Source organism: Nerophis lumbriciformis, linkage group LG28 (assembly GCF_033978685.3).
Source record: "Nerophis lumbriciformis linkage group LG28, RoL_Nlum_v2.1, whole genome shotgun sequence".
In the NCBI taxonomy this organism is placed as follows: Eukaryota; Metazoa; Chordata; class Actinopteri; order Syngnathiformes; family Syngnathidae; genus Nerophis; species Nerophis lumbriciformis.
In genome coordinates, this window is record NC_084575.2 from 20,790,297 (window position 1) to 20,809,287 (window position 18,991).

General features: G+C 39.7%; 1 protein-coding gene across 1 annotated transcript in view; it reads right to left on the bottom strand.

Annotated features, from left to right (window-relative positions):
• Positions 1-947: 947 nt before the first annotated feature.
• Positions 948-18,991, bottom strand: part of LOC133570754 (bone morphogenetic protein 7-like) — a 41,467-nt gene continuing 23,423 nt past the window's right edge. Inside the window, exons 2-7 of the mRNA XM_061923451.2 lie at positions 10,359-10,548; positions 6,267-6,415; positions 3,836-4,042; positions 1,529-1,602; positions 1,331-1,441; positions 948-1,244 (exon numbers count right to left, since the gene is read on the bottom strand). Of these exons, the coding sequence (XP_061779435.2) occupies positions 1,095-1,244; positions 1,331-1,441; positions 1,529-1,602; positions 3,836-4,042; positions 6,267-6,415; positions 10,359-10,548 (881 nt within the window). The 3' untranslated portion in view covers positions 948-1,094. The remainder of the gene's footprint in view (positions 1,245-1,330; positions 1,442-1,528; positions 1,603-3,835; positions 4,043-6,266; positions 6,416-10,358; positions 10,549-18,991) is intronic.

The following is an 18,991-nucleotide window of genomic DNA, read 5'->3' on the forward strand; positions in this document are numbered from 1 at the left end:
CACAGATAGACAGACAACATTCACACTCACATTCACACACTAAGGCCAATTTTAGTGTTGCCAATCAACCTATCCCCAGGTGCATGTCTTTGGAGGTGGGAGGAAGCCGGAGTACCCGGAGGGAACCCACGCAGTCACGGGGAGAACATGCTAACTCCACACAGAAAGATCCCGAGGCCGGGATTGAACTCACGACTACTCAGGACCTTCGTTTTGTGAGGCAGACGCACTAACCCCTCTTCCACCGTGCTGCTCGTAGTTCTTGTCTTGCGCTCCTATTTTGGTGGCTTTTTCTCTTTTTTTGGTATTTTCCTGTAGCAGTTTTGTGTCTTTCTGTGAGCGATATTTCCCGCATATACTTTGTTTTAGCAATCAAGAATATTTCAGTTGTTTTTATCCTTCTTTGTGGGGACATGTTTGATTGTCATGTCATGTTCGGATGTACATTGTGGACGCCGTCTTTGCTCCACAGTAAGTCTTTGCTGTCCTCCAGCATTCGTTTTTTGTTTACTTGGTAGCCAGTTCGTTCTGCATAGCCTTCCCTAAGCTTCAATACCTTTTCTAAGGGACACTCAACCTTTAGTTTTTTTTTGTATTTAAGTATTAGACACCTTTTTACCTGCACGATGCCTCCCGCTGTTTCCGACATCTACAAAGCAAATAGCTACCGGCTGCCACCTACTGATTTGGAAGAGTATTACACGGTTACTCTGCCGAGCTGTAGACAGCACGGACACTCAACAACAACACATCATTTGCAGACTATAATTACTGGTTTGCAAAAAATGTTTTTTAACCCAAATAGGTGAAATTAGATAATCTCCCACGACACACCAGACAATATCTCATGGTTGAAAAACACTGCCTTAGTGCATATTTCCAAGTTGCTCTGAAAAAGACAAAAATAGACAGAATAAACAAAGCATTTTGAGTAAACAGTGGTTCTAATTGCTCAGCTCCAGGTCATAAATACAGTCTCATATATAAAAGTCGAAACTGTGACAGGTAGTAAAGCATTTCTTGTCTCTAGGTCCTCCACTTTCTTCTTGAAAACAGTGCGTTAGAAATGACATCGTAGAACGGACGAGCAGCTGTCAGTGGCAGCCACAGGATCTGACCACCATGTTGCGGTACTTCTTGAGGATGACGTTGGAACTGTCGTCAAAGTAGAGCACGGAGATCCCGTGGAGCTGTGTGGGAGCGCAGCAGGGCTTAGGCACTGTTCCCGGGTTGATAAAGTGCACCTGTGGTTGGAAGAAGTATAAATCAGCAGACACACTCGTCACAGACCATGAAGTCTGCATAAAAAAATGGCTTCTGCGGGACTTACCAGAGTTTGCACAATCGCGTGATTCGTGGCATTCATGTAGGAGTTGAGAGGGAAGGCGCACTCTCCCTCGCAGTAGTATGCTGCATAGCCCTCTGGTGCGATGATCCAGTCCTAAGCAAACAAATTCAGTTCTATTTGTCAACTCAAGTACATCATATTTTGATATTGTGTAAAGAAAATAACAAATATTCCACATACCTGCCATCCTAAATCTCTGAAACTGACATACAGCTCGCGTTTTTTGCATCCATCCCTAGAAATGCCCAGAGTTTCTGAAATTGAAACAAATACTAAGAATTAAAAGTGTGTAGGACTAGTTCCAGTCCTTATTAGGTTATATTTGGTTCTAAAATATTAGAGCAACACTGAAAAAATTAGTTATAGGTCATATACTTCTGATAAAATATTGGTAACATAATAAGGTCGAAAAAAGAACACAAACATAATTTGAATGATAATAATTCTGCTATAAATATCATGAGAGTAATGTGGTGGTTCTAATTACGAGAAATAAAATAGAATAATAACATTTAAAAAAAATAACAAATAAAAAATAAAAATAAATAAATAAAAATAAATATATACCGGTATATATATATACCGTATTTTTCGAACTATAAGTCGCAGTTTTTTTCATAGTTTGGCCGAGCTCCAGTGCGACTTATATATGTTTTTTTCCTTCTTTATTATGCATTTTCGGCAGGTGCAACTTATACTCCGGAGCGACTTATCCTCAGAAAAATACAGTGTATATATATATATATATATATATATATATATATATATATATATATATATATATATATATATATATAGTCAAGCTTTCTGTGGTTTATCCGTTATACAGTGCTCAACACCGGGTCAGAGCGGAATATACGTTAGGTCAGGAAAAAACAAAGAGGCTAATTCATCCCTACAAGTCTGTTTTGCAGGTTTCCCTGAAAAATCCCTGACAAATCCCCCGAAGAGTAGGGAAACCTGCAAAACAGGCTTGTAGGGATGAAATAGCCTCTTTGTTTTTTCCCTGACCTAAAGTATATTCCGCTCTACCTTGGTATTGAGCACTGTATAACGGATAAACCAATTTTCCCCCTGAAGAGCAGGGAAACCTGTGAAAGAGGCTTGTAGGGATGATATAGCCTCTGTGTTTTTTTCCTGATATATATATATATATATATATATATATATATATATATATATATATATATATATATATATATATATATATATATATATATATATATATATATATATAGGGCTGCAACTAATGATTAATTTGATAATCGATTAATCTGTGGATTATTACTTCAATTAATCGATTAATAATCGGATAAAAGAGTCAAAATACATTTCTATCCTTTCCAGTATTTTATTGAAAAAAAACAGCATACTGGCACCATACTTATTTTGATTATTGTTTCTCAGCTGTTTGTGAATGTTGCAGTTTATAAATAAAGGTTTATAAAAAATAAATAAATAAATAAATAAAATTTAAAAAATTAAATTAAAAAAGGCTCTGCGCATGTGCATAGCATAGATCCAACGAATCGATGACTAAATTAATCGGCAACTATTTTTATAATCGATTTTAATCGATTTAATCGATTAGTTGTTGCAGCCCTAATATATATGTATATATATATATATATATATATATATATATATATATATATATATATATATATATATATATATATAAACACATGGGAATCAGTTGAAAGTTACTATCAGAAGGTTGTATTTTTAAGAAAAATATAAGGTTTTAAGGCCTGCACAACATAAGCAAGAAGATTACGTAATCGTTGCAGTCAGTCAGTTAGTTTCCGGATATTTTTTACCAAGTTACTTTAAGTTTACGCTACGAGCCTACGAACTATGACGCAATAGATAACTCAAAAACTTATGTAACGTTGTAATATAACTTTCAGGAAACGTCAGAAATGAGACAAGGAACAAGTCACTATGTTTGCAGCTGATCAGGATCTTTTCTGCTATGTTGCTTTAAGTTTACATTACGAGCCTCAACCATAACTGTCAACATTTGCATTTTTTAAAATATTGAACAAATACAAGGGAATTTCATTTTCATCAAATATAAATACAAAATAAATTAACCCGATCGCTGTATCATGAATCGATTAACGTGGACCCCGACTTAAACAAGTTGAAAAACTTATTCGGGTGTTACCATTTAGTGGTCCATTGTACGGAATATGTACTGTACTGTGCAATCTACAAATACAAGTCTCAATCGATCAATCAATCAATCAGGTGCCTGGAAAGAAGAACAAAAAAATGATTTCCCAGCAAAAACAGGAAGGTTGACAAATATGGCCTCAACTTCTGATGACTGACAAGAGGGTTTACTCCATTTCTTTCATTTCGATACAAGTAGCTCAAAAAGTTCAAATCCAATTCAGATCACCGTCTGGATTCAGGACTTTCTTTTCTGTGGGACTTTCATAGGCCACAACCGTTACCGGTGAATACATTTAAAATGGTCACCTGTGGCGGCCTCGACTGCCTTGAGTGCATCCTGGACGGTCCTCTGTGGTTTTGAGCGGTTCGAATGACGCCCCTTGTGGCCGTGAGCGGAGCGGATGTTGCGAAAGCGAACCTCGTTGGATTTGAAGAAGGCAACCAGGAAGGGCTGCTTGTCTCGCGCCCCGCTGCCTGTTGACAGCCCCGCCAGTCGGGGGTTCCTCCTGTGGCCTGCAGTGGGATAGAGTGATGCATCAAAAATAGGTTTTGTTTGTGTTCAGGTGTTATATACAGTACAGGCCAAAAGTTTGGACACACCTTCTCCTCATTCAATGCGTTTTCTTTATTTTCATGACTATTTACATTGTAGATTGTCCCTGAAGGCATCAAAACTATGAATGAACACATGTGGAGTTATGTACTTAACTAAAAAAGGTGAAATAACTGAAAACATGTTTTATATTCTAGTTTCTGCAAAATAGCCTCCCTTTGCTCTGATTACTTTTTTTGCACACTCTTGGCATTCTCTGGATGAAATCCCCATTAGCAAAACTCACTCTTCCAGAAGTTACCATGAATTGATTAACGTGGACCCCGACTTAAACAAGTTGAAAAACGTATTGGGGTGTTACCATTTAGTGGTCCATTGTACGGAATATGTACTGTACTGTGCAATCTACTAATAAAAGTTTCAATCAATCAATCAATCAATCAAAGTCCGTTTGAGACATTGTTTGTTACTGATACGGACTGACTTGTAGATGCTTTTGCAATATTGATACCAAAGCTGTACCTTCTACCTGTGACAGTTTTTAAATACATTTTGTTATAATCTACCTGTCGACTTGACCTTTGACTGTTCAACAAAAGAATATAGAAATGTATACCGTATTTTTCGGACTATAAGTCGCAGTTTTTTTCATAGTTTGGCCGGGCTCCAGTGCGACTTATATATGTTTTTTTTATATATATTTTTTTATGCATTTTCGGCAGGTGCGACTTATACTCCGAAAAATACGGTATGTGTATATATATATATATATATATATATATATATATATATATATGTATATATATATATATATATATATATTAGGGATGTCCGATAATGGCTTTTTGCCGATATCCGATATTCCGATATTGTCCAACTCTTTAATTACCGATACCGATATCAACCGATACCGATATCAACCGATATATGCAGTCGTGGAATTAACACATTACTATGCCTAATTTGGACAACCAGGTATGGTGAAGATAAGGTTGTTTTTTTTAAATTAATAAAATAAGATAAATAAATTAAAAACATTTTCTTGAATAAAAAAGAAAGTAAAACAATATAAAAACAGATACATAGAAACTAGTAATTAATGAAAATTACTAAAATTAACTGTTAAAGGTTAGTACTATTAGTGGACCAGCAGCACGCACAATCATGTGTGCTTACGGACTGTATCCCTTGCAGACTGTATTGATATATATTGATATATAATGTAGGAATCAGAATATTGATAACAGAAAGAAACAACCCTTTTGTGTGAATGAGTGTAAATGGGGGAGGAAGGTGTTTTTGGGTTGGTGCACTCATTGTAAGTGTATCTTGTGTTTTTTATGTTGATTTAATAAAAAAAAAAAAATAAAACAATAAAAATAAATTTAAAAATGATACCGATAATAAAAAAAACCCGATACCAATAGTTTCCGATATTACATTTTAACGCATTTATCGGCAGGCCGATATTATCGGACATCTCTAATTATATATATATATATATACACACGGAAAAAACACAGAGGTTATTTCATCCCTACAAGCCTGCAGGGAAACCTGTTGAACAGGCTTGTAGGGATGAAATAGCCTCTGTGTTTTTTCCTGACCGAACGTAAATTCCACTCCACCCCGGTATTGAGCACTGTGTAACGGCATTCTCTGGATGAGCTTCAAGAGGTAGTCACCTGAAATGGTTTTCACTTCACAGGTGTGCTTGAAGCTCATCTAGAGAATGCCAAGAGTGTGCAAAGCAGTAATCAGAGCAAAGGGTGGCTATTTTGAAGAAACTAGAATATAAAACATGTTTTCAGTTATTTTACCTTTTTTTGTTAAGTACATAACTCTACATAGTTTTGATGCCTTCAGTGACAATCTACAATAGTAAATAGTCATGAAAAAAAAGAAAACGCATTGAATGAGGAGAAGGTGTGTCCAAACTTTTGGCCTGTATTGTATATTGACATGATTTTTTATGATAGGTTGGTAAGGTTTACATGATTTTCTCATTACATTTTGGTCACATATTGATCACATGCTCTTTAAAAAAAAAATGTTGTTATCTAATTTATGAAGTTCTGCCCTCTTGGGTCTTGTTCATGTTGATAAGACGTAATTAACACGGTAACTTTTTTTTAAAGAAGTTGTTATCTTTTGGAGGTTAATTAATGTGGTATACTAACTGACCATGGCTGTCTTCCAGGACCAGATGCAGGCCAAAGTTGTGCTCAGGGTTGGCCAGCCAAAGATTACTGGTGGCAGTGAGGTCAAAGATAAGCCAGCCCTCCTCTGCGGTCCACACTTCTCTCTGGTCCACCAGCAGCAGATCCCCTTCACTGGGGGTTGGGGGTGGGAGATAACACAAAGGTAATGTATCAGACTGATAATGTTCCAAAGGAAATTCACCAGTAGAAAAACGTGTAATTATTGTATTCCTGTAAAGACAACATCAGAGAAAATAGCAACTGTCTTTCCAATCACTGTCACTGCCTGGATAAACTAAAATGTAAATATTTTAAGAATATATATTTCCTTTATTGAACAACTTTGGAAGAATAACTTTTTTGATGCACTTCATCATTAAAGGGGAACATTATCACCAGACCTATGTAAGCGTCAATATATACCTTGATGTTGCAGAAAAAAGACCATATATTTTTTTAACCGATTTCCGAACTCTAAATGGGTGAATTTTGGCGAATTAAACGCCTTTCTATTATTCGCTCTCGGAGCGATGACGTCACAACGTGACGTCACATCGGGAAGCAATCCGCCATTTTCTCAAACACTGAGTCAAATCAGCTCTGTTATTTTCCGTTTTTTCGACTGTTTTCCGTACCATAGGGACATCATGCCTCGTCGGTGTGTTGTCGGAGGGTGTAACAACACGAACAGGGACGGATTCAAGTTGCACCAGTGGCCCAAAGATGCAAAAGTGGCAAGAAATTGGATGTTTGTTCCGCACACTTTACCGACGAAAGCTATGCTACGACAGAGATGGCAAGAATGTGTGGATATCCTGCGACACTCAAAGCAGATGCATTTCCAACGATAAAGTCAAAGAAATCTGCCGCCAGACCCCCATTGAATCTGCCGGAGTGTGTGAGCAATTCAGGGACAAAGGACCTCGGTAGCACGGCAAGCAATGGCGGCAGTTCGTTTCCGCAGTCGAGCGAGCTAAACCCCCTGGATGTCTTGGCTCACACCGTCCCTTATGCCACCGAAGATGATCAAGAGAAGAATATCGACCCTAGCTTCCCTGGCCTGCTGACATCAACTCCAAAACTGGACAGATCAGCTTTCAGGAAAAGAGCGCGGATGAGGGTATGTCTACAGAATATATTAATTGATGAAAATTGGGCTGTCTGCACTCTCAAAGTGCATGTTGGTGCCAAATGTATTTCATACGCTATAAACCTAGTTCATAGTTGTTAGTTTCCTTTAATGCCAAACAAACATACCAATCGTTGGTTAGAAAGCGATCGCCAAATTCGTCCTCGCTTTCTCCCGTGTCGCTGGCTGTCGTGTCGTTTTCGTCGGTTTCGCTTGCATACGGTTCAAACCGATTTGGCTCAATAGCTTCAGTTTCTTCTTCAATTTCGTTTTCGCTACCTGCCTCCACACTACAACCATCCGTTTCAATACATGCGTAATCTGTTGAATCGCTTAAGCCGCTGAAATCCGAGTCTGAATCCGAGCTAATGTCGCTATAGCTTGCTGTTCTATGCGCCATATTTGTTTGAGTTGGCATCACTATGTGACGTCACAGGAAAATGGACGGGTGTATATAACGATGGTTAAAATCAGGCACTTTGAAGCTTTTTTTAGGGATAGTGCGTGATGGGTAAAATTTTGAAAAAAACTTCGAAAAATAAAATAAGCCACTGGGAACTGATTTTTAATGGTTTTAACCCTTCTGAAATTGTGATAATGTTCCCCTTTAACGCCTGCCTCATCAATAACACATCTTCACGGAAATGTGTTTACCAAGGTCATGCTTGGAACTAATTGGGAGGACTGTACCAAAGAGGTGTGTGGTCTCCCTGCATCAACAACTGTTTGTCATCTTAAAGGCAAATTTCACCAACAATAGCTTTGTTTACAGAAACGATTTTTAGACGTCTGTCTTTTGTCCTGACGCCTGCTCGTCTGTGCCGAGTCTGTGTGTCTGAGTGGGTCTTTGAATGACAATGGTCTTGCCCTCATCAGGGTCGTCAGCCCTACTGTCACCGTTGAAGGACCCCTCCTCCATATCTCACCGACACATACTGTAAGTAAACCAACAGTGCAGTAGTTTTAAATGTGGGTAATCATTTTGAAAAAAAAAAATGTTGTTTCCATTTTCTACAGCTCAAATCTTGTTTGGAATAACAAAACCCAAAACCAGTGAAGTTGGCACGTTGTGTAAATCGTAAATAAAAACAGAATTCAATTATTTGCAAATCCTTTTCGACCTATATTCAATTGAATAGACTGCAAAGACAAGATACTTAACATTTGAATTTATTTTTTGGAAAATATTAGCTCATTTGGAATTTGATGCCTGCAACATGTTTCAAAAAAGCTGGCGCAAGTGGCAAAAAAGACCAAGAAGGTTGAGGAATGCTCATCAAACACGTATTTGGAACATCCCACAGGTGAACAGGCTAATTGGGAACAGGTGGGTGCCATGATTGGGTATAAAAGCAGCGTCCGTGAAATGCTCAGTCATTCACAAACAAGGATGCGGCGAGGGTCACCACTTTGTCAACAAATGCGTGAGCAAATTGTTGAACAGTTTAAGAACAACATTGTAAGGAATTTAGTGATTTCACCATCTACGGTCCGTAAAATCATCAAAATGTTCACCGAATCTGGAGAAATCACTGCACGTAAGCGGTTAAGGCCGAAGAATTCGACCCCACAGGCGGTACTGCATCAAAAACCGACATCAGTGTGTAAAGGATATCACCACAGGAACACTTCAGAAAACCACTGTCAGTAACTACAGTTGATCGCTACATCTGTAAGTGCAAGTTAAAACTCTACTATGCAAAGCGAAAGCCATTTATCAACAACACCCAGGAACGCCGCCGGCTTCGCTGGGCCTGAGCTCATCTAAGATGGACTGATGCAGAGTGTAAAAGTGTTCCGTGGTCTGACGAGTCCATATTTCAAATTGTTTTTGGAAACTGTGGACGTCGTGTCCTCCGGACCAAAGAGGAAAAGAACCATCCGGACTGTTATAGGCGCAAAGTTCAAAAGCCAGCATCTGTGATGGTATGGGGGTGTATTAGTGCCCATGGCATGGGTAACTTACACATCTGTGAAGGTACCATTAATGCTAAAAGGTACATACAGGTTTTGGAGCAACTTATGTTGCCAACCAAGCAACGTCTTTTTCATGGACGCCCCTGCTTATTTCAGCAAGACAATTCCAAGCCACATTCCGGACGTATTACAGCAGCGTGGCTTCGTAGTAAAAGCGTGTGGGTACTAGACTGGCCTGCCTGTAGTCCAAACATGTCTCCCATTGAAAATGTGTGGCGGATTATGAAGCGTAAAATACCACAACGGAGACCCCCGGACTGTTGAACAACTTAAGCTGTACATCAAGCAAGAATGGGAAAGAATTCCACCTGGAAAGCTTCAAAAATTGGTCTCCTCAGCTCCCAAACGAGTGATAGCATCAGGATATCGCAGCCAGCTCACAGTAAAACAGCAGAGCGCTACTTAGTTGTGTGTTATCAATCCGCCGCTAAAAATAGTTTGTTTGTATTACCGCTTATGACAACAACATTGCTAATATTTGGTTAATATTCAGGACACGATATGTATAAAGAGTATTGTTGCCGAATTTTGGATGTTTTTTTAGAGGGTTTTGTGGGCGAAATAGAGAGCCCCCATTGGCTACATTGTTAGCGGACTTTTTATGTATTTATTTATTTACGACTTAGAATACAAGAAAAAAAGAAAAACGTATGTGTTCAGGATTGTGAATGATAGACATCACATCTCTCTCAATTTTTTGGCGTATTTTCAGTATGAATGATGTGATATTATGGTCCAAAAGCGTTACTCCAGTGACGTCAATCTATGGAAATTACAGAAGAGGTTCGAAAACGCGGAATATTCCCAATGGTTGACTGAATTTGTGGCATTTTCTCATACTTTGCAGATTGTAAATACAATTGGATATGGTTTAACGGATACAACGAAACACAATTAAACATATAATGTCAACTTCTTTTTCCACTCCACTGGTACTTTAACCAAGACGATGGAAGGAAAACTGTTTACCTGTTTGCTGCCTCCTGCAAGGCCTGGTAGATGCTGACTCGGAATGTCTCATTCTCGTAGCGCTCCTGGATAAAATCCTTAAAAATCCTGAACTCTGCCGCCGTGACAGCCTCTCCCTCTGGAATACGGGAAAGGTCGAATTTGAATTCCCTGTGGTGCTTCTGGTACTGAAGTTCTTTATCCTGGTCCACTGTTAGGACAAGAACAAACAGACACATTTTGTATTTATTAGTGCTAACTAGGGTTGTACGGTATACCGGTATTAGTATAGTACCGCAATACTAATGAATCATTCTCGGTACTATACCGTCTCTGAAACGTACCGGTTGAATATGACCAATGTATGATCCTGTAACTACTTGGGTATCGGATTGATACCCAAATTTGTGGTATCATCCAAAACTAATGTAAAATATCAAACAACAGAAGAATAAGTGATTATTACATTTTAACAGAAGTGTAGATAGAACATGTTAAAAGAGAAAATAAGCAGATATTAACAGTAAAGGAACAAGTAGATTAATAATTCATTTTCTACCACTCGTCCTTAATAATGTTGACAAAATAATAGAATGATAAATGACACAAAATGTTACTGCATACGTCAGCAGCTAAATTAGGAGCCTTTGTTTGTTTACTTACTACTAAAATACAAGTTGTCTATTATGTTCACTATTTTATTTTAGGACTTAAAGGCCTACTGAAATGCAATTTTCTTATTTAAACGGGGAAAGCAGGTCCATTCTATGTGTCATACTTGATCATTTCGCGATATTGCCATATTTTTGCTGAAAGGATTTAGTAGAGAACATCGACGATAAAGTTCGCAACTTTTGGTCGCTGATAAAAAAGCCTTGCCTGTACCGGAAGTAGCAGACGATGTGCGCGTGACGTCACAGGTTGTGGAGCTCCTCACATCTGCACATTGTTTACAATCATGGCCACCAGCAGCGAGAGCGATTCGGACCGAGAAAGCGACGATTTCCCCATTAATTTGAGTGAGGATGAAAGATTTGTGGATGAGGAAAGTGAGAGTGAAGAACTAGAGGGCAGTGGGAGCGATTCAGATAGGAAAGATGCTGTGAGAGGCGGGTGGGACCTGATATTCAGCTGGGAATGACTAAAACAGTAAATAAACACAAGACATATATATACTCTATTAGCCACAACACAACCAGGCTTATATTTAATATGCCACAAATTAATCCCGCATAACAAACACCTCCCCCCTCCCGTCCATATAACCCACCAATACAACTCAAACACCTGCACAACACAGTCAATCACACAGCCCAAAGCACCGTTCACCTCCCCAAAGTTCATACAGCACATATATTTCCCCAAAGTTACGTACGTGACATGCACATAGCGGCACGCACGTACGGGCAAGCGATCAAATGTTTGGAAGCGTACTCACGGTACCGCGTCTGCGTATCCAACTCAAAGTCCTCCTGGTAAGAGTCTCTTTTGTCCCAGTTCTCCACAGGCCAATGGTAAAGCTTGACTGTCATCTTTCGGGAATGTAAACAATGAAACACCGGCTGTGTTTGTGTTGCTGCATGCCGGCCGCAATACACCGCTTCCCACCTACAGCTTTCTTCTTTGCTGTCTCCATTGTTCATTGAACAAATTGCAAAAGATTCACCAACACAGATGTCCAGAATACTGTGGAATTTTGCGATGAAAACAGACGACTTAATAGCTGGCCACCATGCTGTCCCAAAATGTCCTCTACAATCCGTGACGTCTCGCGCGAAATTTAAAATTGCACTTTAGTAAGCTAACCCGGCCGTATTGGCATGTGTTGCAGTGTTAAGATTTCATCATTGATATATAAACTATCAGACTGCGTGGTCGGTAGTAGTGGGTTTCAGTAGGCCTTTAACTGCAATAAGAAACATATGTTTAATGTACCCGAAGATTTTTTGTTAAAATAAAGCCAATAATGCAATTTTTTTGTGGTCCCGTTTATTTAGAAAAGTACCGAAAAACACCGAAAAGTACCGAAAAGTATCGAAATAATTTTAGTACCGGTACCAAAATATTGGTACCGTTACAACACTAGTGCTAACAAACGATTAAGTATGTCAATTAGATTAATCACACTTTCGTTAAAATATTTGGTAATTATTTTATCCTTAGTCCGGTCAGGGTGTATTTTGAAGTGAAATTTGTCATAGAGCAACTTTTTCACTAATCTTTGCTTTGACCTGATAAAGTATATGAGCCGCTAAGGTAACGGGACATGAACAGTCAAAATAAATTCAGTGATTGATGCTATAACTTAAGGGGTTCAAACACATAAATATAATATGTATAATGTCTAGCAGGAGGCATAGATCATGGTTTGATCGTCCCTTAAATACTGTTGTTATAATAAACGATATTACAATAACAGCAGGATTTGTGGTTAAGTGTTTAAAGCCAGTCGCCAGCTGCCATTGTGACTCTCAAAGACAAAAAAGTCAAGCATTTGAGAGATGCCGAACCAGTCTATGATGTCAAGCGCTGTCAAAACTGTTACAGGCTCGAGCAATTCTCTGATGTGTGTCGCCTCTCACCACATCTCGGAAGCACCACAGCAGGAATAGAAAAACTCTCGCCTCAGACTGCGACGCAATTGCTCTAAATATCACTTACGTCTCTCATACAAGCCAATATGGGGGGATAAAACACACCCTGCACCCGGTTTGGCTCGCACATGCGTCGACCACAAGAAAAGGCTCGTTAAGGCACTGCCCGGAAAACCACAGCTGCCAGGGCTGCTTTTACAAACACATTAGAAATCCACACAATTCCTACCCGTGTCAGAATGTGTACCACACACACCTCCCCGATCATTTTCCCATGTATCCCTGCTGCAGGATTTCATTCTGATTGTTGAGGATAGACGTCAAGGCAGTAGTAGTAGTTGGTGGTGTTGTGGTCTTCGCCTTTCCAACACTCAGATTTTCCAAAAGAAAATAGGTCTCCCTATGTCTAGCATTAAAAAATTACAGTTGGTACAAAATGCGGCTGCTAGACTTTTGACAAGAACAAGAAAGTTTGATCATATTACGCCTATACTGGCTCACCTGCACTGGCTTCCTGTGCACTTAAGAAGTGACTTTAAGGTTTTACTACTTACGTATAAAATACTACACGGTCTAGCTCCGTCCTATCTTGTCGATTGCATTGTACCATATGTCCCGGCAAGAAATCTGCGTTCAAAGAACTCCGGCTTATTAGTGATTCCCAGAGCCCAAAAAAAGTCTGCGGGCTATAGAGCGTTTTCTATTCGGGCTCCAGTACTATGGAATGCCCTCCCGGTAACAATTAGAGATGCTACCTCAGTAGAAGCATTTAAGTCCCATCTTAAAACTCATTTGTATACTCTAGCCTTTAAATAGCCCCCCTGTTAGACCAGTTGATCTGCCGTTTCTTTTCTTTTCTCCTCTGCTCCCCTTTTCCTTGAGGCGGGGGGGGCACAGGTCCGGTGGCCATGGATGAAGTGCTGGCTGTCCAGAGTCGGGACCCGGGGTGGACCGCTCGCCTGTGCATCGGCTGGGAACATCTCTGCGCTGCTGACCCGTCTCCGCTCGGGATGGTGTCCTGCTGGCCCCACTATGGACTGGACTCTTACTATTATGTTGGATCCACTATGGACTGGACTCTCACAATATTATGTCAGACCCACTCGACATCCATTGCTTTCGGTCTCCCCTAGAGGTGGGGGGTTACCCACATATGCGGTCCTCTCCAAGGTTTCTCATAGTCATTCACATCGACGTCCCACTGGGGTGAGTTTTTCCTTGCCCGTATGTGGGCTTTGTACCGAGGATGTCGTTGTGGCTTGTGCAGCCCTTTGAGACACTTGTGATTTAGGGCTATATAAATAAAGATTGATTGATTGATTGATTGAAAGCTGCTTTAGCAAAGTCCACCACGCTTCCTGACATTCGCAGCATGGAAAGAGGGTCAAAGGTGTAGAGTATATATATATATATATATGTATATATACATATATATATATACAGGCCAAAGGTTTGGACACACCTTCTCATTTCAATGCGTTTTCTTTATTTCCATGACTATTTACATTGTAGATTGTCACTGAAAGCATCAAAACTGTGACACCTGTGATGTGAAAACCCTTTCAGGTGACTACCTCTTGAAGCTCATCGAGAGAATGCCAAGAGTGTGCAAAGCCGCAATCCGAGCAAAGGGTGGCTATTTTGAAGAAACTAGCATACAAAACATTTTTTCAGTTACTTCACCTTTATTTGTTAAGTACATAACTGCACACGTGTAAATTCATAGTTTTGATACGTTCAGTGACAATCTACAATGTAAATAGTCATGAAATAAAGAAAACACATTGAATGAGAAGGTGTGTCCAAACTATATATATATATATACATATATATATATATATATATATATATATATATATATATATATATATATATATATATATATATATATATATATATATATATATATATATATATACAGGTAAAAGCCAGTAAATTAGAATATTTTGAAAAACTTGATTTATTTCAGTAATTGCATTCAAAAGGTGTAACTTGTACATTATATTTATTCATTGCACACAGACTGATGCATTCAAATGTTTATTTCATTTAATTTTGATGATTTGAAGTGGCAACAAATGAAAATCCAAAATTCCGTGTGTCACAAAATTAGAATATTACTTAAGGCTAATACAAAAAAGGGATTTTTAGAAATGTTGGCCAACTGAAAAGTATGAAAATGAAAAATATGAGCATGTACAATACTCAATACTTGGTTGGAGCTCCTTTTGCTTCAATTACTGCGTTAATGCGGCGTGGCATGGAGTCGATGAGTTTCTGGCACTGCTCAGGTGTTATGAGAGCCCAGGTTGCTCTGATAGTGGCCTTCAACTCTTGTGCGTTTTTGGGTCTGGCATTCTGCATCTTCCTTTTCACAATACCCCACAGATTTTCTATGGGGCTAAGGTCAGGGGAGTTGGCGGGCCAATTTAGAACAGAAATACCATGGTCCGTAAACCAGGCACAGGTAGATTTTGCGCTGTGTGCAGGCGCCAAGTCCTGTTGGAACTTGAAATCTCCATCTCCATAGAGCAGGTCAGCAGCAGGAAGCATGAAGTGCTCTAAAACTTGCTGGTAGACGGCTGCGTTGACCCTGGATCTCAGGAAACAGAGTGGACCGACACCAGCAGATGACATGGCACCCCAAACCATCACCCAACCATGCAAATTTTGCATTTCCTTTGGAAATCGAGGTCCCAGAGTCTGGAGGAAGACAGGAGAGGCACAGGATCCACGTTGCCTGAAGTCTAGTGTAAAGTTTCCACCATCAGTGATGGTTTGTACATGTAGAAGAAGGAGAAACACAGGCATGTCTGGATGACTCGCCTCCATTTTTCCAGTGGTTAGCTCCGGTTGTTATGAAGCTGGCTGTGGCGCGTTCTTTCTGACGTCACTACCTGTGTGAGGCGCAGTCTTTCTGACTTCACTTCCTCTCCGAAGTTAGTTTGTAAACGATCAATGAGTCCATACAAAGCTAAGAGTCGGAGATTCAAGAAATACACGGCGCACTTAGCCGTGTAAAAAATGATCCAAGGTGGGGAATCTTAAACGACGGTTTAGTGTGGCTGACACGATGCTTAGGCTACATAATTATTCGTTTAAGGGGTTATCCGGCTTAGTGTAGACATAGCCTTAGTCAGTATAGGATTGCAAAGAAAATCAGCAGTCAGTGGATTGAAGTCAAATAAAATGTAGCGCAAAAGGTAGGGATGTCCGATAACATCTGACTGCCGATATTATCGGCCGATAAATGCTTTAAAATGTAATATCAGAAATGATCGGTATCGGTTTCAAAATTATCGGTATCTGTTTCAAAAAGTAAAATTTATGACTTTTTGAAACACCGCTGTGTACACGGACGTAGGAAGAAGTACAGAGTGCCGATAAACCTTGAAGGCACTGCCTTTGCGTGCCGGCCCAGCCACATAATATTTTCGGCTTTTGTGAATGCAAGGCATACTTGGTCAACAGCCATACAGGTCACACTGAGGGGGGCCGTATAAACAGCTTTAACACTGTTACAAATATGCGCCACACTGTGAACCCACACAAGAATGACAAACACATTTTGGGAGAACATCCACACCGTAACACAACATAAACACAACAGAACAAATACCCAGAAGCCCTTGCAGCACTAACTCTTCCGGGACGCTACAATATACACCCCCGGCCCACCTCAACCTCCTAATGCTCTCTCAGGGAGAGCATGTCCCAAATTCCAAACTGCTGTTTTGAGGCATGTTAAAAAAAATAATGCACTTTGTGACTTCAATAATAAATATGGCCATGTTGGCACTTTTTTCCATAAACATGAGTTGATTTATTTTGGAAAACCTTGTTACATTGTTTAATGCATCCAGCGGGGCACCACAACAAAATTAGGCATAATAATGTGTTAATTCCACGACTGTATATATCGGCATCGGTTGATATCGGGATCGGTAATTAAGAGTTGGACAATATCGGAATATCGGATATCGGCAAAAAAGCCATTATCGGACATCTCTACCAAAAGGGTATATATTCGGAAATATCCCAACAGTGTGTAAAGCCGAGCAGTGCAGCAATCAGCCTGCTTCAAACAAGCCCGGTGACATCATCGTATAGCGTCACACGTTACAATACTATTTTAATGTCAGAGCCCGAAAGGTCTCCCAGTTGACTCAGTCTTCTAAAAACACTTCCAACGCCACAAAAAAACACGCAGCCCACTCGCTCTTAAGAACCGTGCATTCTGAGCCCTGCTAGTCATTTGTGTGACCGCAATTAAATGCTCGAAGAAGGGAACAGGGGGTATTTTTATGAAAGCAATAATTGCTTGTAAGGACTTGGTGTGTTTATGTTAGGGACCATTAGCTGCAAAGATCAGACCTCAGATATGCAAACTTCCCTCTGGGAGGCATTTCAACACTTCAGCTTGCCCCTGACACTGCAGGGCCACACAGACATGGGGCTTTCATTAACCATTTGTGATTTTATGAGGATTTTTTTTTTTTTTAAAGGATCAGCTTGGGTGGTTTTTAGAGTGTTAAAGTGGCCGTAAGATAGAAGAAAAAAAATGTCAATGACTTCTGAAGATATAAAATATCAACTCCATCACTTTAAGTTTTTCTCACCAGGGGTTTGTCCTGTGATGGAACACTTTGCCTCATTCACACCATTGCATGCCTGCGTGTCGAGCTGTTTGACAGCATTGCACAGCTCAACTGTTTTCTTATAGATTATCACAGCTACCAAAAGGACCTTGTCTAAACAGATATTACCCTCGTGCTTAGGTCTGCCCCAGACAATGTCTGCTTGTTTAGAATTTTTGCAGAGCTTAATAAAGTTTGACAAAAATCTGCAAACTACTGCAAGGATGAAAGCCCACAGTTAAAGCAGGTGTGATCAAGCGTTGTCTCACGTTTTAACAAAATAACAATCATGTACATTTAAGATGCTGAAACTAAGGCGTTAATACGGTTTAATCCATCATCTTTATTGATAGGGGTGTCCTAATACAACTTTTTCACTTCCGATACGATACCGATATTGGTCGATAGTAGAGATGTCTGATAATGGCTTTTTTGCCGATATCCGATATTGTCCAACTCTTAATTACCGATTCAGACATCAACCAATACTGATATATACAGTCGTGGAATTAACACATTATTATGCCTAATTTTTTTGTGATGCCCCGCTGGATGCATTAAACAATGTAACAAGGATTTCCAAAATAAATCAACTCAAGTTATGGGGAAAAAAATGCCATATTTATTATTGGAGTCACAAAGTGCATTATTTTTTTTAACATGCCTCAAAACAGCAGCTTGGAATTTGGGACATGCTCTCCCTGAGAGAGCATGAGGAGGTTGAGGTGGGCGGGTGAGGGGGGGGGTGTATATTGTAGCGTCCCGGAAGAGTTAGTGCTGCAAGGGGTTCTGGGTATTTGTTCTGTTGTGTTTATGTTGTGTTACGGTGCGGATGTTCTCCCGAAATGTGTTTGTCATTCGGGTTTGGTGTGGGTTCACAGTGTGGCGCATATTTGTAACAGTGTTAAAGTTGTTTATACGGCCACCCTCAGTGTGACCTGTATGGCTGTAGACAAAGTATGACTTGCATTCACTTATGTGTGTGAAAAGCCGTAGATATTACGTGATTGGGCCGACACGCAAAGAAGGTGCCTTTAAGGTTTATTGGCGTTCCGTATGTCTCACTACGTCCGAGTACCACTCCGTACAGCGGCGTTTTAAAAAGTGATACATTTTACTTTTTTAAAACCGATACCGATAATTTCCAATATTGCATTTATCGTCCGATAATATCGGCAGTCCGATATTATCGGACATCCCTAGTCGATACCATATTGATCCGGCACGAATCATACATACATATTATTTTGTAGTTAGTGTGGAACGTTACAAAAGGCTAGATCAAGGGAAATTAAACAGGGAACATTGGAAGGTATGAAAAACCCTAACCTATTTATTATTATTATTTTGTATATATCTGAAATGCACTCATTCTGTCTTTAATTAGGTTGAAGTGAACTGGTGATGGACGCATCCGACTTTG